The sequence below is a fragment of the Oreochromis niloticus genome, linkage group LG1, assembly GCF_001858045.2.
Source record: "Oreochromis niloticus isolate F11D_XX linkage group LG1, O_niloticus_UMD_NMBU, whole genome shotgun sequence".
In the NCBI taxonomy this organism is placed as follows: domain Eukaryota; kingdom Metazoa; phylum Chordata; class Actinopteri; order Cichliformes; family Cichlidae; genus Oreochromis; species Oreochromis niloticus.
In genome coordinates, this window is record NC_031965.2 from 6,536,115 (window position 1) to 6,560,854 (window position 24,740).

At 41.3% G+C, this 24,740-nt stretch overlaps 2 protein-coding genes across 2 annotated transcripts; one reads left to right on the plus strand and one right to left on the minus strand.

Moving 5' to 3' along the window:
* Positions 1-419: 419 nt before the first annotated feature.
* On the minus strand, positions 420-3,470 carry LOC109204947 (N-acetyllactosaminide alpha-1,3-galactosyltransferase-like). The gene is made up of 2 exons (XM_019367229.2): positions 2,975-3,470; positions 420-1,169 (listed from the first exon to the last, which is right to left on the minus strand). The coding sequence occupies exons 1-2, from the start codon at positions 3,052-3,054 to the stop codon at positions 485-487; spliced, it is 765 nt and encodes a 254-aa protein (XP_019222774.1). The 5' UTR covers positions 3,055-3,470; the 3' UTR covers positions 420-484.
* A 5,952-nt stretch (positions 3,471-9,422) lies between these two features.
* Positions 9,423-13,381, plus strand: LOC109202045 (uncharacterized). Its single transcript, XM_019358410.2, has 2 exons — positions 9,423-9,973; positions 10,163-13,381. Exons 1-2 carry the CDS (start codon positions 9,820-9,822, stop codon positions 11,446-11,448), a joined length of 1,440 nt encoding a protein of 479 aa, XP_019213955.1. The 5' UTR covers positions 9,423-9,819; the 3' UTR covers positions 11,449-13,381.
* Positions 13,382-24,740: the final 11,359 nt, after the last annotated feature.

The window sequence follows — 24,740 nt, forward strand, 5'->3', positions numbered from 1 at the left end:
CTAAATAAAGAAAGCACATTTTGTCAGCACAGACAAAGATACTGGAAATGTTAGAAGGTTGAAAATAAATCCTCTGACTGTCTGGCTCTTTCTTTATAATGATAGCCATATTAGGACACATAAAGGCAACAATTATATATCTATATATCTTAGCACAAATGACAATATAAAAAATATCAATTCCAGCAGGTTTCAACTGAAAAAGGCTTCTCACTCCAAAGGTCTCATATACCATTAAAAAAACAAAAGCACACACATTGACTTATACTCATTAAGAAAAGTTTGTCTAAGGTTTTCAAATAGAAACACTCAAAGCTACCATCAGAAACAGGCAGTTTGTTTGGTGGTGGAGGTCAGGAGAGGGGGACGAGGTGGCTGTCCTTTGGTGCACTGCTTGGTGAATGTGCAAACCAATAAACATAAAAATAAATCAATATAAAATCAACAACAAGCTTGCACTTCTCTCTTTAATTTCCTGTCCACTCTACCCACTACGAAGTGTGTCATAATGTTTTGGTGCCCACACTAGGCGGGTGACAAGTATATCGCGCTTGTCCCAAATGCTCTGGTCCCAGCAGTACTCTGGAGACAGCAGCTTGCTTGGTTTATGAATCCAAAAGTACTTGTTTAGATGGCTCTCATCATGCCACAGAGCTTCCACATTATTTAGTTTATCCTCTATGATGCCCAGATAACAGGCATCAACCAAATGCTTTACATTTTGCCACAGTCCTCCAAAGATAGCAGCATGGTAGTAAAAATCTCCAGTTTCCATGAAGGCTTTAGATTTGGGATTTCTGTCATATGTAAACCGGGCCTTTGGTAATTTATAATAGTGGGCATGGAGCAATGCCACAGAATCACCCAGTGCCTCAGACCCAAATCTGCCCTTAAACTCCTGATCCACATCAAAACAGAAGACATAACGAAATTTGTGACGGATTTCTGACTCTATTATTTCTGATATTGTTCTCATTCGCATCATAGAGATGTCCTGCCACCTGGCATGCTTTTGCACTTGAATAACCTTTATGTTTCGCTGAGAAGCAAGTGTGATGTTTGGTACTTTCTCTGGTGAATCTGTGAACACATAATACGTCACTGGTAATCCCAACATAAAATGTTGTTCTGCTGAGGTGAGGAAAGTCTTGAGGTAGGCATCCAGGTACCTTAATTAGAAACAGAGAAAAAGACGGAGGTGTTTTTAACAAGAAAACGTAAAACAATTGTGCTATTATGTTGTTTTTCTTGCACAAGCTTTAATGTCACACAAGTAGATTCTTGTACTCTGGGGCAAAGGGAGGTGAAAACTTCCAAACCGGATAACAAAAGGAAATTTTCTGTGGTGGAAAAGCAACAACAAATACATTATTTTAACTATATCATAATTCATAGAAAAAAAATACAGGTAGGCCCACAAATATTTGGATGAAGACAACTTTTTTTCTTATTTTGGTTCTGTACATTAGCACATTAAATTTTAAATGAAACAACTCCAGTGCTGTTGAAGTGCAGACTTTCAGTTTTTATTCAGTAGTTTGAACGAAAAGATGCATAAAAATGTGATGAACTGAAGTATTTTTTAACACAATCCCTTCATTTCAAGGGTTTAAAAGTAAATGGACAAATTAAATAACTAAAAATAAAATGTTTATTTCTAATACTTGGTTGAATTCTCCACCTCTCCTCGTTGCCCCAGAAGCACTAGCCATTTCGCTTCCAGGAGACACCAGAGAGATTCCTGCCAACGCCTGAACTGTTTTCTACTGTTTTCGGGTAAGTTAGAAAAGAGCACCAGCTTTCTCACTTAGTGTTCACTCGTGTTTTGGCAGCAACTAAGAAAATACGAATCAAAAACAGCTTATTTTGTCCAGCTACTAAAGTAGCTGGGCCCAGGCTGTTAAAAGAAAATTCTGAAATTACCTTTTTTACCACCATTTGATGTCTTTGAAGCAGGTTAGACAGAGTGTTGCAGACTTCTCTGTGGATTTCTGGATTCTGGCTCAGGAGCTCGGATGGGAGGAAAAGGCACTCTGAGGAGCATTTCTACATACCCTCAATGACGGATTGAAAGGTGAGATAGCCTCAAAAGATCTACCATCGGTACTTGGAGAAGAAGATTCTCCATGCATGAGCGCCATCATTGTAGTCAGAGGCAATGCTTTATTAACACCTGCCACTCGCAACCGAAAAGGTTGCGCCCATCAGTAATGGTGGGGATACTGACCCCGGGGATACAGCCAGACTCATGCGATTTGCGAAAATCAACTCAAATACTCACACTCTAAAGGCATTAGCAAATAACAAAAAGTGCGAACAAGTGGTCGGCTCTGTTGTGCATCGTTTACAGTGTACCAAAACCCAGGCTTGAGTCATGAGAGAATTTATGGTTCTCTCACTGAAGCACAGCTTTCGCCATCTCCCTCCCCATAGAGAAATGGTTCCCAAATATCAGTTGAAAATTTGATTTTGAGGTTGTCTTCTCTTGGTTAGCATTTGTTTCAGACCCACGGTTCTTTCTGCTGGACTCTCTTTGTCTAATCCTGAGACATAGACATGTGTGCTCCTGCCCGCTGGCAGGAGTCGCTATAGCAACCGCTCCTCACAGCTGTTTAATGATTGCAGACGCTCTCTCAGTCTCTGTGTAAAACTCTTTCATTCTTTGCTTACAATTTGCTCTTCTTACAGCTTGGTAGATCCTGATGTCTTTTGATAACTCACCTGGCAGTAGCATGCACACTGGGAATTTTTTCAGAAATTTTCACTTTCTAGTTATTATTATTCTCCCTCTTTCCCTATGAAACTTGGCATGTTTTTGTTATTTTTTTCTGTCCATACTAACTGTTCCTACTAGGTGATTAGTGTGAATCACCATATATATAAACACAATATTCTCAGTTTTGTCAACTGAAAGACAATACTCTACAATATGTAGGGAAAATCCACCACTTCTTCCTGTTCTGGAAAAACCAACCTTCCAACAGCAAACACAGTAAGAGCCACAGATGAATTTTCCTCAGCGTGCCTTTGGTCAAAAAGATTGAAGTCAAACATCCCCTCCCAGATGACAGGAGCTTTCCAAGATGTGAATGTCTGAACTAACGGTCTGGCCCTGAATGAAAGAAAAAAAAAAATTAAATAAATGTTGACAATCAGTCAAAAAGTCAAAGTTCCAGTATTGAAGGGGTGTTTATCACAAGTATTTTGTACTGTCAAAGTTTTAGACTAAAAACATTTACACATTTTCTGGTTCTTTTATATACACTGTGTGTTAAGTGTTGCATGGATTTTCTGCTGGGGTAATATATTATAAATATGTAGCTTGTTAAGTCGTACCTTAACAAAACCAAATAATTTATGTAATGTAAAACATTAGGTACATTGGGTACTTTATAATTGTTTTTATATTTTGTTTGATCTGTTTCATGGTTTATTTTACGCTTGTAGAATTATAGCTAGTAGAACACAGATTAGAACTTGATCAGACAATTAACCACCAAGCATACCTTTATAGGTTATACCTATATAGCTATAGGTTTTTATGAATGTTTTTTTGTCCTCATGTCATAGGGTTCTTTTTGTCTGGAAAAAGTATCATATGATCTGTGAAATACCTCCTTTTTAACTGAGCTCTCACAGAGCCTGAAACAGAAAGCCTGGGTTAATGTAGAAAGTTAATAACCATCATATTGATACCTGTGATGAGAATTATCTTTGACTGGGTTTTATTTTCATGCCAACTAACACGAAGAAAGCCTGGCAGTTTTGAACTTCTTTTTGTAGTATACCTCCTATAAGTGAGTTTTTGGGTAATTGCAGAATATGCACCTTCCTGATTTTCCAAAATCATTTAGGTCAGTATTTACGGTGCTGTGGTATGCTTTCCAGTCAGCTTTGATGCATTAGGCCGAATCTTTAGCTTCATCTGTTTGAGTGCTTTTCAAGAGCTTTTTATTGATGAGGTCTAATCTGACCTCTGTCTTATCTCTTTGACCTTTTTTCTCCTAATTACCGTGGCCACCAGAGTTCAAGTATATTACAAAATACTGGATTTTAATGTTGGAGTAAATTGGTTGATAACAACGATTTTTGTTCTTAAATAAGACAACAACAATAACAACAATATTATTAAAGTGGTAATAATAACTAAGGTTGGATAAAAGTAAGGATATCTTGAAATAAGCTGACCATTGTTATTTTCCAGCTAGCTTTTGATTAAAATTCATGCATGTGTATTACATTTGTAGCATTTAACTGTAACTATTAAGAGATTAATGTTTTTGTAACAGGTGGTTTAGCATCTTGCACAATCAGTTAATATTACCATGGTATTAAATTCCTGCTTATTACACAGGAACTGCCAGGGGTGTTTCCTGGTATTCATCACTGTTCTTTAAGTTTTTTTTAAAAAAGTTGTTAACATGATTATTACTATAATATTATATTATTATTATATTAATATGTTATTAAATAGATATAAAGGAAAGGAATTTTATAATTAACAGATGGCGAGTCCATTTTCTTACCCAAAATTAAGTGTGTCATCCAAATTTATATTATGTCTTTCTTCCGGTTTACTAGTCATTGGCAGTTTTGGCATTACGGTAGTGCTCCTTAAACATCTGATGCTGCAAAAATAAGTTGTTTGGAAGATTGTTATGTACAATCACGAGCAACTTCATTAGATACACTTACACTAATATAGCCTTTGTTGCACACCTTGAATATAAGGAAGTAAAACCAACAATAACCAACAGCAGGTAGCAGAAGATTTCAGAATACCTTGCCCTGTGTATTAAAAAGCATGTTAATTAAACAATGTATTCCTCAGCCTGTGTATTAAAAAGATATCTTTTCATTTAGGTTTAAACAACAAAAACAACAAGTAGTCTTACCTCGTAGGTGGGAAAAAAAGCCCTCTCATTTTCCTGCTAAACAATTTATTGAACAAGAAGGAAGTAGTTGGTAGACAGACTCAAACCTTAAAGAACAGAAAGATGTTTTAAAACCTCCCTTTGGTCAAAATAGGGGTTGTTTGGGTGTAGTAACAAATTACCAAATTACAACCACATAGTCATACAGCACTGTAAAAGCCTTGACCCAGCTCTCATTTCTTTAGAGTTTGCTGCCAAGGAACCAGATCTTCTTGTAATTTTGCTTTTTAAAGGTCTTTTGAGCAATAGTTCTTCTGGCTTTCAGGAGTTTTTTTTTTTTTTGGACATCGGCTACTTTTTCATTTCTTTTCAGTTCAGTCCTTGTACCTTGTGCATTGGGGGTCTAATTAAAATCTTACCAAAATAGAACTAGATGAGAAACAAAACTTTAGATTATCAACATATAGAAAAATCAGGTAATATGTGTGGCAACATGAGAGTGAATACAGAAAAGAGCACAGAACCAGTGATATCACACGCACACACTAAAATGGTGGCACGGCTTTTGGAAGCTTAAAGATTTTACAATTTAATGAAAACCTGACAACACCATCCTGGGAATTTCACCCAGAGAATACCATGTTAAGACTATGTTAATTACTAAGAAGGCACTTAGGTCAATTATATTTAGGACAAAGACGTGGTTTAATGTAAAATCAACAATTTATTGACAACTATTTAAAATACCACATAGAAGAGCGGATGAATTGGTTGTACATGCACTGTAAAATTCAGAGATATGGCTTACCAGTGAGTTAATAGGATGCCAGATAAGGACGGGTCCAGATAAATCATGAACTCATACATGCAGCTCACCTTCACACACACACACACACACACACACACACACACACTATGGTGCAGCTAAAACTAAGGGTGGAACAATAAACACAGCACACAGTCACCTCCACTTTGGGCCTTTGGTTTCTCAATAAAAAACCAAACAAGTTATTAATGTGTTCAAAGAAAAACACGCTGCATGTACAGCTTTTCTAAAATGTCTAACTTCCAGTAAGAAGGGAAAACAGAGCAAAAAGAAAAGACAAGAAGCAAAAAAAATAAATGAATAAATAATCCAAAAAGGTAAAGCAGCAGCACTTCTGTAAATGTAGCCCAGAGAAGGAGTAGCGACCCCACTATAAAGGTATCAGCCACCCACTTAGGCCCACACTTCCATGCATCACACAATCAGCATTCACAGCAAAACACAATAATAGAAGTAAGGCTAAGATCGTAACAAATCAACGTTACGTACCAGTCAAACAGCATCGTCCAATTAGCGAACTAAGAGGTCAATAGAGGCCTTCTGCTGCTATAACCTATAAACACACTTGTTTACTACCAAGTAAAATAATAAATGTATGGCACCAAATTAAAACATACTGGCAATCGATGGAAGGCTTCAGGGAAATAATCCAGAGGTGATCTCTACAAAAAATGAGTAAGACCAGTCAACAAAAGTGTAACCAGTTCAGGCTGAGGCAGCAGCGACATGTATGCAACTCCTACCTGTAACAGCTAGGGAAGCCAGGTGACCAAAGGCCCGGATGCGTACAACAACAGGTGGGCGAGTCAGATGGCAGCTACTTTTTATAGTAGTGCCATCTAATGTGACTGGCTAGTAGCATGATTAATAAGCCCCTATTGAAATATCATATTTATTCTGCTAAAGTCTACCCCTCCTTCTTGCATCATCCCGACGATGAATAACAATAACAAGATTATTTCCAAGGTCTAAATAACACAGACAGCATTGGCCCTAGGCTCAGAAAGAGAGTTTGCAGCCCCTCGTGCCACTTCCCCTGCTGGTCTCGGGAGATGGTGAATCTTGGTACTTGTATCAGAACTCGTAGGGAGAGATGGTGTTGTTGCTGTAGTTGAAGTAGCTGTAGAAGGGGCTGGAAGAGCTGCGGGCAGGTTTGCTGTTGGTAGCAACAACTAAAAGTTGGTTGGAGTTGCTGCCACTGGTCTAGAAAATCTACTCGAGGAGCTTCTACACTCAGAAATTAACAAGTCACTGTCACTTAATAAGTCATGTTCTCAGGGTGGTGTTTCTGGGCCATGCTGACTACTGCTTGGAGCAGGCCCTTCTGATGGTATATCCGCTCCTACCACAGCCTTCAACAAGCTACGATGAACATGCTTTACTCTACTAGGATCATCTGCAGATGCAATACCTAATGCCCCACTCTCTTTAGGTGCTTTCAGGATCCTAGATACCACTGGATTCCATAGATCTTTGGTTTTACATCTCCCTCTTCTACTCAAATTGTACAGAAATACCAACTGGCCGTCGATCTCTAACATGTTTGTTAAAATTCCTTTTTCTGCGGCAGCAACTCGTTCCTTGGCTCCTTCATATTCAATCTGTAGCTGGGCTTGGTGCTCCAGAATCCACTCATGAACATCTCCAGCAATGGGGTCCTGAAGTCTACCCAAAAGAAATTCCACTGGCAACCTAGGTTCCTGACCAAACAGCCATAAGAATGGAGTTTACCGGTAGCCTGATGAGGAGTTATGTTGTAACAGTAGAGTAGCTGGGGCAAACATGCTTTCCAGTCTCTTCTCCTGGACACTGGCAGAGTACACAACAAATTGTGGAAAGTCCTATTAAAACATTCACACTGATCATTTCCATCCAGATGATAGGGGGTAAGTATGGGATTTCTCAATTCCATAAAACTTACAAAGCTATTGGATCAGGGAGCTTTCAAAGCTACAAAACAGCTGTCGGTCCTGAAGGTTGGGTTGCTACTTCTGTTTCCAAAATACCAAGATCTCTTTTATCACAGGATCAACCTACTGGGGGGCATAGAGGTCAGGAGTGGTGAGATGGGGCAAAACTGTAATGGCAGCTTGAGACACCTTAGCTGGTCCCGGCCACAAGGCTCATTGAAGTGGGCTAGGGGGTACCAAGTGAGTAGGGCTGTACCAAGAATCATGGCTTTAATTTCAGGGCTGGGCAGATGCTGGCATTCTTATTACTGAACTGTACTTTAATTCAAAGTTGAACGAGGCAAGCTGAGCTGCCCAGCACTGTTCAGTAGCCCCAAATTAAGCAGAAGACAAATGACTAAGGGGGTTGTTGTCAGTATAAACAACGCACTTGTGGCCCAACAAGTACTCTCTAAATTGCTCAGTCATAGCCCACTTAAGTGCCAAAAACTCCAACTTCATTGAATTATAATTTGGCATATCGCGCTCAGTAGGCCTCAAACCCCGACTGGCATAGGTTATTGGCCTCACTATTCCTCCTTGCTCCTGGGAAACTACTGCCCCTAGCTCTGGTGCCCTGGCACAAAATCCAGTTGCTCAACATGTTGCTCTGTGGCTGATGAAAAGATTACAATATCATCAAGGTAGAGAAGCAGAGACTGGCATTGTTGCATTAGTCTCTGGAAGGTGCTAGGGGGATTGCCCAAAGGGCATTCGTTTCCAGTCAAATAAGCCAAAGGCCATGCAGAATGCAATCTTTGGCCTATCCTCTTCTATAACTGGGACCTGATTGCAGCCACTGGCTAGATTCATTATAGAAAACCAACGAGCACCAGTCAGCAAATCTAGAGATTCCTCAATGTGTAACAGGGGAATGCATCTTTCCTTGTCTTGCTGTTCAACTGCCAACAATCAACACATACGCAGGCTGGCATCCTTTGTCTTAACCAGCACATTGGGAGAGGCATAGGGGCTGCTACTCTCTCTAATCACCTGAGCCCCTAGTTACTGGTTAATATGCTCTTTCAGAACCTCATACTCTGAATGACGGATGTGCCGTGAATGTTGCCCACAAGGACATTATGTACAAGGGAAATGTCATGGGAGATCAAATTAGTATTGTAACTAACGGTGAAGTATTCCAAGGTTTTTCCTTGTGTTTATATTTGTAAGTTTCCTTTAATTGTGGAACTTTGTAATTGGCGGTAGCGGAAGTAACGTGCAGCACGGACTGAGTTTGTGGTGACACAAGAGCAGAGAAGCATGGCGCTCTGTGAGTTCTGCTGCATCGTCCTACTGCTTTAAACTGGACTAAGTTTTAAAGAACACATAAGTTGAGTTAAATTAAACCCAATTGTGGACTTACTGTGGAGAGGAGTAGCGGCTCGCGCGAAGAACGGACTTTCTCCCGTTTGGCTACAGCAGGCAATGAGGTGTGTTCAGGGTGCCTCTGTTAATTTGAGTTTCAATGAAAGTGCAGTGAAAGTGCCATAAAAAGGCATTTATGTGTCTATACCTTTGTTTGTTTGGATTTACTGTGATAAGAGAGTTATTGTAAACATGTTGCTTATTGTTTTGTTTGGGTAGTTCTCACGATGATGATGATGATGACGACGCTGAGTGATCTTGTCGCCGAACATTGAATAAATCATCTGTAAACAAGAACTTGTCCGCGTGGTGGCTGACGGGAGCTACAGTGAGAACTCATCTGCTCCTTGTGAGTGGGCGAGAAAGAAGAGAACATAAGTCATCTCCAGCGTCTCTACAAGGCTCCTGCCACAAGCCAAGAACGGGTTTGCTCATCCTAACAATTCAAAGAAAGGACATATTGATCTTCTCAAGTGTGCTGCAGAAAATTAACCTGAAGACCATTTGCAAGTTTGGATGCTTTAAAGTGTTAATAAGGGTGTCCTACAGTGGCTTCATTGTAGCTGCAAGCAAGAAGGTTCAAGTTTACAATTGATCAAGAGTTTAAAATATTTGTGTCTTTAAGGGTTGTTAGTAATTGCAGACATGTGTTTAAGGGTTATAAGAATAAGCTACTAAAGCAGTCCTGGATTTTACGCAAGGTTTTATTTAAAAGAAGTAACCAAGTTTGTTACAAGCTATAAGGCAGTGTTATTTTATGTTATCAGATACCTGTTGGCACTGTTCCTTTACTTAGCCTAACATGTCAGTCACAAATCTCTCTAAACTTAGTGACAATCCTGAGGCAGAGACTGTCACCAGGCCTCAGCAAAACCCTCCACTGTGCAGTTCTCCTCTGCAAAACACAGATGGTCCACAAGAAGTTCAAGTAACATCAGATGTTCATCCATCAACAAGTAAGTGTCCACAACAAAAAATTCAAAACCCACCTCGTAAAAGCCAGAGGTCAAGAACCTTAACTGAAAAGGGAAGAGGAATGTTAAACCAAAGGATTAAGGAGTTGGAGCAAAGTTTTAAGATCAAGTATGAAAAGTGGAAGGTTCTAGCAAAGGATGCTAACCATTCAATTTCTGACAATTGTTCAGATGAAGAGCTGCAAGCAATAATGAACAACATTAACACTGCTTCCAGCGAACTAAACACAGCATATGAAAACTGGCATCAGGTGGACATTCCTGATAACAATGCACGCCGCAGAATTGATACTTGCGAGGAGGTAACAAGAACTGTTATTAAGACTGCACAAAGACGTTTGAGAGGAAAGGCACCAGTCAAACCACAGTTTAATGTAAATGAATCTGTTTTAATGTCTGAGAAATCATATGGCGTCAGTAAGCACTCACAGGTTTCCAGTCAATACAAACAGTCACACACTGCATCAAGAGTCGCTTCTAAGTCCTCCAGTGCGTCATCCGTGAGCAGACAAGAAGCTGCTGCTAAAATCGCTGCAGCCCAAGCAACATTGGAAATTCTACATGAACAACAGTGTCAGCAAGCAGAGCTTCTGCAGCTGGAAGCAGAAGATAAAAGACAGATTGCAGAACAAACAGCTGAAGCCTGTAGACGACGTTTAAGAATGGAGGATGAAGAAGCACAGTTTCAAGCAAAACTTGAGATTGAAAATGCTGCCAGGCGAAAGGTTTTGGAAGACAAACGCAAGGAACTGGAACGATTGGAAGCACTCAAACAGTTAAGGGTGGCTAAGGCAACCATGCAAGTGTATGAGCAAAAGCAAGATGAAGACTCAGAAGAAGAAATTAAGCAGTTACTGCATGAATGTAAAACTGAAAGCCAAAGGGAAGGGGACCGATTTCAGCACACAAGTCACATACGTAACTCACCAGAGTTACACTTACCACAACAAGCTGTTATACATCCACAGCATGACGGTGGCATCGCAGCACTTGCCATGGTATTAGCAGATTCTATTAGTGCCAGTCGTCTTCCTATGCCAGAGCCGACAACATTTAGTGGTGACCCGCTAAAGTATAAGAACTGGAAGGCTGCCTTTCAAACTTTAATTGAAAGAAAAAACATACCAGCCTCTGAGAAAATCTACTATTTGTGCAAGTATGTTAGTGGACCAGCTAAGAAGGCTGTTGAAAACTATTTTCTGTTAGGCACCGAGGCTGCTTATAAGGCAGCATGGGAAGTCTTAGACGAGAGATTTGGAAACTCCTTTCTTATTGCCAAAGCCTTCAGAGACAAACTCAGTGCATGGCCCAGAATTGGCTCCAAGGACAGTTTGGAACTTCAGGAATTTGTGGACTTTCTACGGAGCTGTGAAGCTGCGGAAAGCCAGATTAAAGGTCTAGAGGTTCTTAATGATTGCAATGAGAATCAAAAAATCCTCTCCAAGCTCCCCGACTGATTGACATCAAGGTGGAATAGGAAAGTCCTGACGATAGAAGAGGAGACTGGCAGATTTCCAAGCTTCAGCCAGTTTGTGCAGTTTCTCATAAAGGAAGCCAGGATCGCATGCAATCCTGTGACTTCACTCCATGCCTTGAAACAGTGCGATGGAGAAAGGGCCAAGCCACAACGAAACCAGACTCCTGCAGCTAAAGTTCTAACAACAAACACTGATGAGAAGATTGCTGCCAGCAGTTGTCTGTTTTGTGAAAGACCAGGCCACAGTCTGTACAAATGTAGAAGATTTCTGGAACGACCAATATTGGAACGACACAGGTTTGTTCAAGATAATAAGCTATGCTTTGGTTGCTTAAAGCCTGGACATCACTCGAGAGACTGTAAGTACAGAAGCACTTGCAGTACATGCCAGAAAAGGCATCCAACTTGCTTACATGATGATCGAAGAGAAGAACAGAAGACACGAAAGACTGAAGGAATAAGGCAGGAAGCTAGACACAGAGAACGAACCAATGAATATCTAGAAGAAAGGCAAGCTAAAGTAATAAGTGAAGCAACATCCAACAGAGTTCAGCATGACAGCACCAACATCCAGACATCCACAATCATTCCTGTGTGGGTTTCAATGATGAAAGAGCCTGATAGAGAAACACTTGTGTATGCTCTCCTTGATACGCAAAGTGACACAACCTTCATTCTTGAGGAGGCAGCAGATTCTCTAAATGCAAAGGGGGAACAGGTCAAGCTAAAGTTATCTACTATGGCCTCTACAAACAAAGTTGTAGCTTGTCAAAGGATCTCTGGGTTGCAAGTTAGAGGATTCAGCTCAGAGAAGAAAATAACTCTTCCTACAACCTACACAAGAAAGTTCATTCCGGCGAACAGAGACCACATACCCACACCAGAGACAGCAATGGCATGGCCCCATCTTGAGCAGATTGCAGATAAGATTGCTCCTCGTCAAGGGTGTGATGTTGGTCTACTAATTGGCTACAACTGTTCTCAGGCACTCCTTCCTAGAGAAGTGGTGTGCGGTGAAGAAAATCAACCATTTGCACAGAGAACAGACTTGGGATGGAGCATTATTGGACATGGCAACCCATACGTAGACTGTGGAGACGCTATTGGAGTGAGTCATCAAGTCATCATAAGGCAAGTGACACCGGATCTTCAGCTTCCATCGAGTCCCAAACAGGAAGTTCACTATGTATGCAGAACACAGATCAAGGAAGTCATCTCATCTGACATAATTAAGGCGCTTGAATGTGACTTTAATGAGAAAGTTGCTGAGGACAATCACTTCTCTCAAGATGACCTCCAGTTTTTGTCGAAATTGAAACAAGGAATCAAACACAAGGAAGATGGTCACATTGAGATGCCTCTTCCATTTAAAAGAGAAAGGCCGAGCTTGCCAGACAATAGGGTGTGTGCTATCCATCGCCTTAAGCACCTAGAAAGGAAATTAAGGAGAAACAGCGGATATTACCGGGACTACAAACACTTCATGGAAGAGACCATAGCACGTGGAAATGCTGAGAAGATCCCCAAAGCTGATCTCCACAATCACCCAGTGTGGTACATTCCACATCATGGTGTTTATCACCCGCAAAAGCCTGGGAAAATCCGCGTTGTTTTTGACTGTTCAGCCCGGTTTCAGGGGACATCTTTAAATGATCATCTGTTGACTGGTCCAGAGCTGACAAATTCCCTTGTTGGTGTCTTGTGTCGGTTTCGCAAGGAAAAAATTGCAATCATGTGCGACATAGAACGTATGTTCCACCAATTTCACGTGAGGGCAGAAGACCAAGATTACCTTCGCTTTCTCTGGTGGGAGAATGGAGATTTGGAAGCACAGCCAGCAGTCTATCGCATGAGAGTCCATTTGTTTGGAGCTGCCTCATCTCCAGGCTGTGCTAATTATGGTCTCAAACATCTTGCTGCAGTGGCAAGGGGGAATTTCAGCGAAGCATCCGTCCGCTTCGTAGAAAGAAACTTTTATGTTGATGACGGTTTGACTAGTGTATCCACCGAAGCAAAGGGAATCCAGCTAGTGAATGAAGCAAGGGAGCTTTGCAACACTGGCAACTTAACGTTGCATAAGTTCATTTCCAACAGTAAGCACGTGTTGTCATCAATCCCAAAGGAAGAGTGTGCTGGAGGAGCCAACAACTTGGATATGGCTCTTCATGAACCACACATGGAGAGAGCCCTTGGTGTGCAATGGTGTGTCACATCAGATGATTTCCAGTTTAGAGTGGTGGTGAAAGAAAAACCCATGAGCAGAAGAGGGGTATTGTCCACCGTGGCCTCAGTGTTTGATCCGCTTGGCTTTGTCGCACCTTTCATCCTTTTAGGAAAGAAAATCCTCCAGCAAATGTGTCATGAGAGAGTTAGTTGGGATGATCCTCTTCCAGATCATCTGCTGCCCCAGTGGGAATCCTGGTTGAGAGGACTGCAAGATCTAGCAACCATAAAGGTACAACGATGCTACCTACCAGGAAGCTTTGGCAAAGTTGTGAAATACGAGCTGCATCATTTTTCGGATGCCAGTGCCTCAGGTTATGGAGAGTGCTCATACCTGAGAGCAATAAGCGCATCGGGAGAAGTGCACTGTTCCCTCGTGATGGGGAAAGCAAGGGTAGCTCCTTTAAAGGTAACAACTATACCAAGGCTTGAGCTCTCTGCAGCAGTGGTGGCAGTGCGCACAAGTGACATGCTCCAGAAAGAGCTTGAAATGGAAGGCCTGCAGGAATACTTTTGGACTGATTCAAGGGTTGTCCTTGGCTACATCAACAATGATGCAAGGAGGTTTCATGTTTTTGTAGCAAACCGTGTCCAACGTATCAAGCAGAGCACACATCCTGACCAATGGAACTACGTTGCTTCAGAAGACAATCCCGCTGATCACTCTTCTAGGGGACAGACAGCAGAACAGCTCAAGGCATCTAACTGGTTTAGAGGTCCAAATTTTCTGTGGCAGCTAAACCTCCCAAGTAGTGTGTTCACGGTGGGAGAAATATCAGAAGATGACCCAGAGTTACGAAAGACTCATGTTCACAAAATTCACTCAAGGGAAGAGAGGTCACTGCTAGATCGTCTGGCAAGGTTTTCAGATTGGACAAGAGCAGTACAAGCTGTAGCCATACTGAAACGCAGAGCAAGGGCAGCTAAAGGCCACAAACCAAGGTTTAGTGAACCCACCACTTTGGAGGAGCGTAAGGAGGCAGAGGTTTTTCTCATCAAACTGGTTCAAGCAACACACCTTGCTGAAACCATGAAGAGTCTCAAGCTTAATGGGCAAATCAAGGCAATTGAGAAGGCAAATAAATTGCACAAATTAAACCCATTCCTTGATGAGCACGGTGTACTCAGGGTTGGTGGGCGCTTAACAATGTCCAGTCTTCACCCCCATGTGAAACACCCAGCTATCCTTCCTAAAGAAAGCCATTTGTCAGCACTGCTCATCAAGCATCATCATGAAAAGGTGCAGCACCAAGGTCGAGGTATGACTGTTAACGAGCTGCGAGCCAATGGTGTTTGGATTCTTGGATGCAGTAAGGCAGTCTCCTCTCATATTTACAACTGCACAAAATGCAGGAAGTTTAGACGGAACACTGAAGGACAAAGGATGGCAAACCTCCCACAAGAACGCACGGAGTTGACGCCACCCTTCACATATTGTGGGATGGACTGCTTTGGGCCTATCTATGTCAAGGATGGCAGAAAGGAGCTTAAGCGTTATGGGCTTTTACTCACATGCATGTGCTCAAGAGCCATACATATTGAGATGCTTGATGACTTAACAACTGATGCATTCATCAATGCCTTGCGTTCGTTTATTGCATTGCGTGGAAGTGTCAGGCAAATTCGATGTGATCAAGGCAGCAACTTCATTGGTGCAAGGCACGAGTTCGCTGAAGCCATGAAAGAGATGGATGGAGAGAACCTCAAGAAAATTGGATGTGAGTTTGTTATGAACACACCCTCTGCAAGTCATCAAGGTGGGGTTTGGGAACGCCAAATACGCACTGTGCGTAATGTTTTGGCATCCGTTCTCGACCAATCAGCTAAAAGGCTTGACAGCAGTTCGTTAAGAACCTTCCTCTACGAAGTTATGGCAATTGTGAATAGCAGGCCATTAACAACAGAGCATTTGCATAATCCATCTGGTCCAGAACCCCTGACACCTAACCACATCCTGACAATGAAGTCAAGCATTATTCCCCCACCTCCTGGAAAGTTTATCAAGGAAGATCTGTACCTGCAAAAGCGATGGCGCAGAGTACAGTTCTTAGCCAACAGCTTCTGGGAACGGTGGAAAAGGGAATATCTGTTGAATCTTCAGAGCAGACAAAAATGGAACAGAGCAAGACGAAATGCGAAAGTCAATGATATTGTGCTTCTCAAGGATGATTCTGCTCCACGTAGTCAATGGAAGATGGGAAGGATCATAGATGTCTATCTGGGACAGGATGGAAAGGTGAGAAGTGTGAAGTTGTTGATCAGTGACTCAACTCTAGATGCTAGAGGAAAGCGCACCACAAAACCAACCTACCTGGAGAGACCTATTCAAAAGACTGTAACTCTACTGGAGGCTAACTGAAGAGTCACTTTGCCAATCCACCAGTTCCATTAATGTTAAATGTGATTTCTTGTTCTATCCATACATGTTAAGTTTTATGGGAAATCACAGGTGATTTGGTGGGAGTGTAACTAACGGTGAAGTATTCCAAGGTTTTTCCTTGTGTTTATATTTGTAAGTTTCCTTTAATTGTGGAACTTTGTAATTGGCGGTAGCGGAAGTAACGTGCAGCACGGACTGAGTTTGTGGTGACACAAGAGCAGAGAAGCATGGCGCTCTGTGAGTTCTGCTGCATCGTCCTACTGCTTTAAACTGGACTAAGTTTTAAAGAACACATAAGTTGAGTTAAATTAAACCCAATTGTGGACTTACTGTGGAGAGGAGTAGCGGCTCGCGCGAAGAACGGACTTTCTCCCGTTTGGCTACAGCAGGCAATGAGGTGTGTTCAGGGTGCCTCTGTTAATTTGAGTTTCAATGAAAGTGCAGTGAAAGTGCCATAAAAAGGCATTTATGTGTCTATACCTTTGTTTGTTTGGATTTACTGTGATAAGAGAGTTATTGTAAACATGTTGCTTATTGTTTTGTTTGGGTAATTCTCACGATGATGATGATGATGACGACGCTGAGTGATCTTGTCGCCGAACATTGAATAAATCATCTGTAAACAAGAACTTGTCCGCGTGGTGGCTGACGGGAGCTACAAGTATAACCAAAGTCAGTGTGATGAGCAGAGAAGACCGAGCTATATTTCTTAAGAAGAGATCTCAGCTGACCCTACTCCTCCGCTGACAGTTTGGACAAATCAGTTTCCTCCATCTGATCCTGTACAATAGCGGTAGTGGTGTGAGATGCCATTGTGGTGTCACGGCTGGGGCAGCAGTCGTGTGATGAAGTGAAGGAGGACCCAAGTTGCAGACAGCAGCGGTGATGCGAGTGAGTTTATTTACAGTGCAAAATAAATAACAAAAGCGAGGGCTGAACTAAACATAAACCTAAACTGGGAAAAACTAATAAACAAACCTGAAAACATAAGGAAACCGGAAGATACACAGAGATGACACAGAGAAAGCAGGGCAGAGGGATGCAGAGGGACGTGGAGAAACACTGATTAACACAGAATAACACAGACGAACCGATGAGGAACACAGGCAGGCACACACTATAAATACACACAAGGAAATGAGGGAATGACACACCAGAGGGGAACACGGAAGAACCTAATTAGACACAACTAGACACAGACCTTCAAAGTAAAACAGGAAACTCACAGACTGTTTTACAACACAAACTCAGGGACACGAACAGAGCACAGGAGGGAGAACACTAAAACACTAAACACAAGAACCAAACCCTAAGAACTAAGGCTGGGAGCAAGGAACACGTTTACCATCATACCCTCCAGGTTGCAGTGTCCAGGTCGCTGACAGTGTCTGCATATGAAACTAGCAGTCCAGTAGATAAGTTGAAATCATTGCTCTGAACATGTAGCGACCACTATCTTCATTACACCACCACAAATACAATATGCTCGCTTACCCCTCACTCTTGCATGGCCAGGGGAATCCTGTCTCTTCTACTGGCATCATGGGATTTTTGCAGCAGGGGATTTGGGGGCCTCTGTGACTGAGCCCAGACTAAATAAAGCTGAACCATGTTGCCCAAAAAGCTCTTGGTAACATTTCCAAATCACATTCATCCCTAATACAGTCGGAACCTTAGATGGCCCTGCACCTAGAGGATCTTTTACAATCAACCCACAACACTGTGGAATAGGCTTACCATAGAGCTCTACACCGAGGTCTATATAACCAAGGTAGGGAATTAGCAAGCCACTAGTCACTTTAAGCTGCAACCAATGCCAAGCTTGGAGACGCTCGTGACCCCAGTGCTGGCAGAAGAAGCTTTCAGGAACTGTAGACACCATGAAATCAGTATCTACCAAACCAGGAATTTTTATACCACTCATATATGCATTTAGATATAGACAGGATGAAACTAATTTGGAAACTGCCTCTGGACAACTATGACTCTGCAATATCGGGGCACTAGTTTTCCAAAGCCGTATTGAAAAGTGAGTGCTTGCAATTATGCAGAGGGACCTGTGAAGAAGGCTGGGAGCAAGGAACAAGTTTACCATCACACCCTCCAGGTTGCAGTGTCCAGGTTGCTGACAGTGTCTGCATATGATGGAGTCGCTACGTACTGAACAAGTCGGTCGATGGGGGTCTGCTATAGAGCAATGCTTTGATTGAGTTCATTAACTTGTTCCTGTTGGAGCTTTAACAATTCCTTCATCTCACTCATCTCAGACAAATGGGTGGAATGGACTACTTCCAAAGGACCACTATGGATACCATACATAGAAGGAACAGAATTGCTTCTGTGCCTAGTGCCACTAGACAATCCTTCACAATCCCATGTAAGAGCTTCCCTCCCTGATCTCCAGCATTATGAGAGTTGGCTGCCTAATACTAGTTGTTTTAACTCACACCGTAAAGTACTGTCTAGGACCTGTTTGACAAACTGATCTCTTAATAAAACTTCAGCCATTAGGGGCATGCAATTTGACTTTTTCCATAAGAGTCATCAAGGGAAGGGAAAACTCTTGTAGGGTCTCACCTTCTTGCTGTTTTCTAGAGAAGAAAGCTTCCTGCAAGGCTACATAGGAGTCTGAGCAACCATGAAATTCTTGACATATAGTGATTATCCTAGCTAGATCAGACCTCTATGCTCTAGAACGATATTTGATTTCCTCATGTGCTTCCCCTTCCAAGTGATCAAATAGAAAAAGGGCTTAACACAAGCGTCTACTTCCTGCAACCATTCATTCAACCCTATACTAGGGGTGGGTTTTGATTATCGATTTATCGATTAAAATCGATTCTAGCCTGGATAACGTGATATCAATTCATTAAAATCCATTAAAATTTTTAAATATAAATTTACTTTGCCCGAAATGCCAGAATCTCAGGTTAAACCTCACAAAATTTCGACAACCACCAAACAGCTAAAACAGTAAATGAGAGCAGGTACACGGATTCTGCACAAAGCGCAGATCTGACACATCAGAATCAGTGAGCTGTCGCCTTTCTCACCCGACAGCACGTACACAGACAAGCGGTCGGGGCTTAAAGCCGACAGGCTCACTGATTTTGATGCATCAGTGGGTCCACGCTTTGTGTTTACGTCCTTTTTGGGCTAGATTCTGAAGCTGCAGGTTTTATCTCTCTCTAAACAATATTGACTGAACCAGCAACAAAAGAAGATCCAAACTATGCTTCACATTTCGCTTCACATAAATATTGTCATGAATTCCCTCTCAGTTTTGCTGTTTTGCTTCCACCACGATAAAATCACACGTCCTGCACAGCTCTGTCTCTTTCTTTCTCTCTCTCTCTCTCTCAGGAATAGTTTCCCATCTAAAAATCTCTGTTTTCTGCATTATTCGACCGCTTAAAACCCACCAGTCTACCATTGTTTACAGCGCTGGCGGCCGCTGTTTTTACTTACTTCCGAAAAGAAAGCCTCTTTTCTGCTGTTCAATACTGAACAAATTTAAACTTTAAAATTATGCAAAATTGCAAAATGCTGTGTCTCTGATAAAACCTCTGTAACTTTGCTCTGCTTCACTTCAGAAGCATCAGGTAATGTTCATATGTTGAATGGTTTCATGGTTTTCTTTCATTTTTGATCTACTGCAGAATATTTTTAAGGTAATCTGCTATGAAAAGCCAGGCCAGGAAAATGTCCTTCCTGTTTTTCTGTGTTTTATCCTCAGTTACTTTGACACAAAGGCATCTGATGTGATGTTTACACATCTGATGAAGTCTCACAAGTGTCAGCTTTCTTTTTATAGATATAAAAATATGGATATGTACTGATAAATGATCAGTATTATAATATTTCTGACTGTCTGAGGCAAAATTTCCCTGAATCGAATCGAATCGTTGATCGAATGAACCCAGAGAATACTAAGTTGAGACTATGTTAATTATTAAGAAGGCATTTAGGTTCGTTATATTTAGGACAGGTTCAATGTAAAAACAACAACTGAGCCGCTGGGCGACCGTGGGGGATTGGGAAGCTCATCTGAAGGTTGCTCTCTCTGTCCTGGTCGTTGTGTCCTTGGGCAAGACACTTTACCCTACCGCCTACTGGTGTTGGCCAGAGGGGCCGATGGCGCGATATGGCAGCCTCGCTTCTGTCAGTCTGCCCCAGGGCAGCTGTGGCAACAACTGTAGCTTGCCTCCACCAGTGTGTGAATGTGAGAGTGAATGAATAGTGGAATTGTAAAGCGCTTTGGGTGCCTAGAAAAGCGCTATATAAATGCAATCCATTATTATTATTATTAACAATTTATTGACAACTATTTAACATACCACATAGAAGAGCTATGACTTACCAGTGGGTGAATAGGATGCCAGATGAGGACAGCTCCAGAAAAATCATGAAGTCATACATGCAGCACACCTTCACACACACATTCACACTATGGTGAAGCTCAAACCAAGGGTGCAAAAATAAGCACAGCACACGGAAGGTGCCACCACCAAGTCACCTCCACTTTGGACCTTCGGTTTCTGAATAATAATAATAATTAAAAAAAGTTGTTAATGTGTTCAAACCAAAAAAACCAAAACAAACCAAAACAACAAAAAAACTTTACACAGCGTTCGTGGTTTAGCCCTACTGCAGAAAAACACTGGTGATCTGCAGGTAGAAAAAGGGCCTTGTCCCAGTGGTGTAACACAAACGAGAATCTACCATCATAACATTCAGAAACCAAATGTACAAACACAAAATAAATTAATTCTTCAATTTAGAGCAGACAGCTTCACAGTGTTACTCAAGGTTGTTATACATGTTATGGCCCATCTAGAGGTGGCCAGACCACAACATAAGGGTGATCCATCCTCGTCAGACCCCAAGCAGCCACATCACACAATTGGTAAAGTTTGATAATAATTTATTTACAATACGTTGATTCATTAGGTTATTTGACACAAAAGAAGAACAGGTTATAGCTTCGGGGTGGACACAACGCCAAAACAACAAACAAAAGGAACCCATCTTAAGGATTTACCAAACTTACCTAACCAAAAGAATTAAACCAAATGACAGCAACTTGCCTCGCTAACTATAAAAAACAGAAGAAAACTATAATCAAGGCAAGGCAAGTTTATTTATATAGCACAATTCAACAACAAGGTGATTCAAAGTGCTTTACAGAGACATTAAAAACAAAAACAAATAAAAAGCATGATTTAAAATTGATTAAAAAAACAGTAGATAAAATCAGAACAGTAGATAAAATCAGTAGTTAAAATTTAAGTTTTAAATTTAAGCTTAAAAGTGTGGATTTGGTGTTTTATTCAAATGCAGCTGAGAATAGGTGAGTCTTCAACCTGGATTTAAATAAACTGAGTGTTTCAGCTGATCTGAGGCTTTCTGGGAGTTTGTTCCAGATATATGGAGCATAAAAGCTGAATGCAGCTTCTCCGTGTCTGGTTCTGACTCTGGGAACTGATAAAAAACCGGATCCAGATGACCTGAGGGATCTGAAAGGTTCATACTGGGTCAGGAGGTCACTGATGTATTTTGGTCCTAAACTATTCAGAGCTTTATAGACCAGCATCAGAACTTTAAAGTCTATCCTCTGACGGACAGGCAGCCAGTGTAAAGACCTCAGAGCTGGACTGATGTGGTCCACTTTTTTTGGTCTTAGAGAGGACTCGAGCAGCAGAGTTCTGAATGAGCTGTAGTTGTCTGACTGATTTTTTAGGTAGACCTGTAAAGATGCTGTTACAGTAATCAAGCCTACTAAAGATGAATGCATGGACTAGTTTTTCCAGGTCCTGTTGAGACATCAGATCTTTTATCCTTGAAATATTCTTGAGGTGATAGTAAGCTGATTTTGTTATTGTCTTAATGTGTTTTTCTAAGTTTAGGTCTGCATCCATCACTACACCCAAATTTCTCACGTGGTTTGTGGTTTTTAGGTGTAAAAATTGAAGTTCTCTGGTGACCTGTAATCGTTTTTCTTTGGCACCAAAGACTATTACTTCAGTTTTGCTTTTGTTTAGCTGGAGAAAATTGTGGCACAACCAGTCATTAATTTCCTCAATGCATTTACCAAGAGCCTGTACAGGGCCTCAGTCTCCTGATGACATTGTGATATATATTTGTGTGTCATCTGCATAGCTATGATAGTTTATTTTGTTGTTCTTTATAATCTGTGCCAGTGGGAGCATGTAAATGTTAAACAGAAGGGGTCCCAAGATGGAACCTTGGGGAACTCCACATGTGATCCTTGTCTGCTCAGATGTGAAGTTACCTATTGATACAAAGTATTTCCTGTTTTGTAAGTATGTTTGAACCAGTTTAGTACAGTTCCTGAAAGACCTGCCCAATTCTCCAGTCGTTTGAGTAATATGTTGTGGTCAACTGTATCAAATGCTGCACTGAGATCCAGTAAAACTAAGACTGACATTTTTCCACTGTCTGTATTCAGACATATGTCATTAAACACTTTGGTCAGAGCGGTTTCAGTGCTGTGGTTCTGTCTAAAACCTGACTGGAAGGCATAGCAGTTATTCTGTTTTAAGAAGTAATTGAGCTGTTGAGAAACTGCTTTTTCAATGATCTTATTTAAAAATGGGAGATTTGAGATCAGCCTGTAGTTGTTCATTTGTGTCTTGTCAAGATTGTCCTTTTTCAGTATAGGTTTAATTACAGCAGTTTTTAGTGGTTCTGGAAACACACCTGACATTAAAGAAAAGTTGACGATCTGTAACAGGTCTGACTCCAAAGTCTTTGAGACCTTTTTGAAAAAACTTGTTGGCAGGACATCCAAACAGCAAGAGGAGGAGTTCAGTTGACCTAAGATGTCCTCCAGGTCTTTGCTGTTAATAGGGTGAAACCGTTTGATGGTGTTTAAACAGTTTTTCGGTGGACACAGTACATATCCTGAATCTGCTCTTGATGTACCAATTGCTTGTGTAATCTTTTGGATTTTTTCTGTGAAGAATTTGGCAAAGTCATTGCAGGCCATGGTCGAATGAAGTTCAGCTGCCACTGACACAGGAGTGTTTGTTAGCCTGTCAACTGTAGAAAATAAGACCCGAGCATTATGACTGTTTTTGGTGATGATGTCAGAGAAGTAGGACCTCCTTGCACTCCTCAGATGTAAAGTATAATTGTGAAGTTTCTCTTAATAGATGTCATAATGAACCTGGAGGTTTTGTTTTTCTCCATCTGCGCTCAGCTTTCCTACACTCTCTTTTTTCATTTTTCACCAGCGTGGAGTTTCTCCATGGAGACTTTTTCCTTCCAGAGATAACCTTCACCTTAATGGGAGCAATAGTGTCCATTACATTTAACATTTTAGCATTGAAGCTATTGACGAGCTCATTGACTGAACCTCTGGACAGGTCAGGTGTTAATGGGAAGACCTGGTTAAAGATCTCACTACTGTATTCAGTTATACACCGTTTTGTGATCACTGCTGTTGATATATTTGTGTGGGCTGAAATTTTACTTTCAAAGAAAACACAGTAATGATCAGACAGACCCACATCAGACACAGTAACCTTTGAAATGCTCAGGCCCTTGGAGATCAGTAGGTCAGCAGTTCACTGAGATCATTAAAAAAGTCTGTGCAGTATTTGGGAGGCCTGTAAACATTAAGAAACACAAGTTTGGACGGGGCCTTCAACTGTAAAGCCACATATTCAAAAGACTGAAAACTTCCAGGAGATAGCTGCTTATATTGAAATGATTCATTAAATCAAACAAAAAGGCAGTCCACCCCTACTCCTGTATAAGGCGAATAGCACTGGGCATGTATCAAAAGGTCTACTGTTTGGAATGAGCCAAAGGTGAATGACTGGCCGTCCATGGCAGCCAGTCATATAAGCTGTCTCCAGCTGGTTAGCCAATCTGTATGGTCAGTCCTCTGGATCCACCAATCATGGAGAGTGTGAGAAAGTATTAGAGCAGGTGGTATGTTTCAAATTCAAATTCAAATTGTATTAATTACACACAGAACCATACACAGTATGATGTGATGAAATGCTTATTGCTGTGCAATGCCCGACCATTAAATGACAGTAAGAATTGACAGTAAGATTTACATATTTACAGATTACTACAAAAATTTACAGATTCTAACTTAGAAATTTACAGTAAAAATGTGAAAATAACAATTTATGTAAGAAATTATGAATAAAAAGAAATCATAAATTATAAGAAATGTGCAAAAAACCCCAAAGTGCATGTGGTAATGTGATGTGTGTGAGGGAGTCCAGTCCTACAGTGATGTGATGTGTGCGGGCATTCTTAACCAGGGTGTTAATGTGGCAGGACCATGACAGGTCCTGAGTGAAGTGGACACACAGGTACCAGAAACTGTCTACTCTCTCCACTGGCGTGCCATTGATGATCAGGGGCTCATAATTCCTTGCCTGCTTTGAAGTGATCAGCTCCTTTGTCTTGCTGACATTTAGGAGGAGGTTGTTCTCCTGGCACCAGGTCTCCAGGTTCATAATCTCTTCCAGGTAGGCCTTCTTGATGTTGTCAGAGATCAGGCCCATAACAACAGTGTCATCAGCAAACTTAATGGAGGTTGTGTCCGATGTGGCTACACAGTCATAAGTGTACAGTGAGTACAGCAGGGGGCTTAAAACACAGCCCTGAGTGAGATGGAGTGAGAT

Bases quoted from the DNA above. Each gene is read 5' to 3' on its own strand.
- LOC109204947 (XM_019367229.2), bottom strand. From the start codon at position 3,054: ATGTTTGACTTCAATCTTTTTGACCAAAGGCACGCTGAGGAAAATTCA. The intron at 1,170-2,974 runs GTTGGTTTTTCC...TTTCTAATTAAG, and splicing joins ACTGTGTTTGCTGTTGGAAG to GTACCTGGATGCCTACCTCA.
- LOC109202045 (XM_019358410.2), top strand. From the start codon at position 9,820: ATGTCAGTCACAAATCTCTCTAAACTTAGTGACAATCCTGAGGCAGAG. The intron at 9,974-10,162 runs GTAAGTGTCCAC...ACAATTGTTCAG, and splicing joins AGATGTTCATCCATCAACAA to ATGAAGAGCTGCAAGCAATA.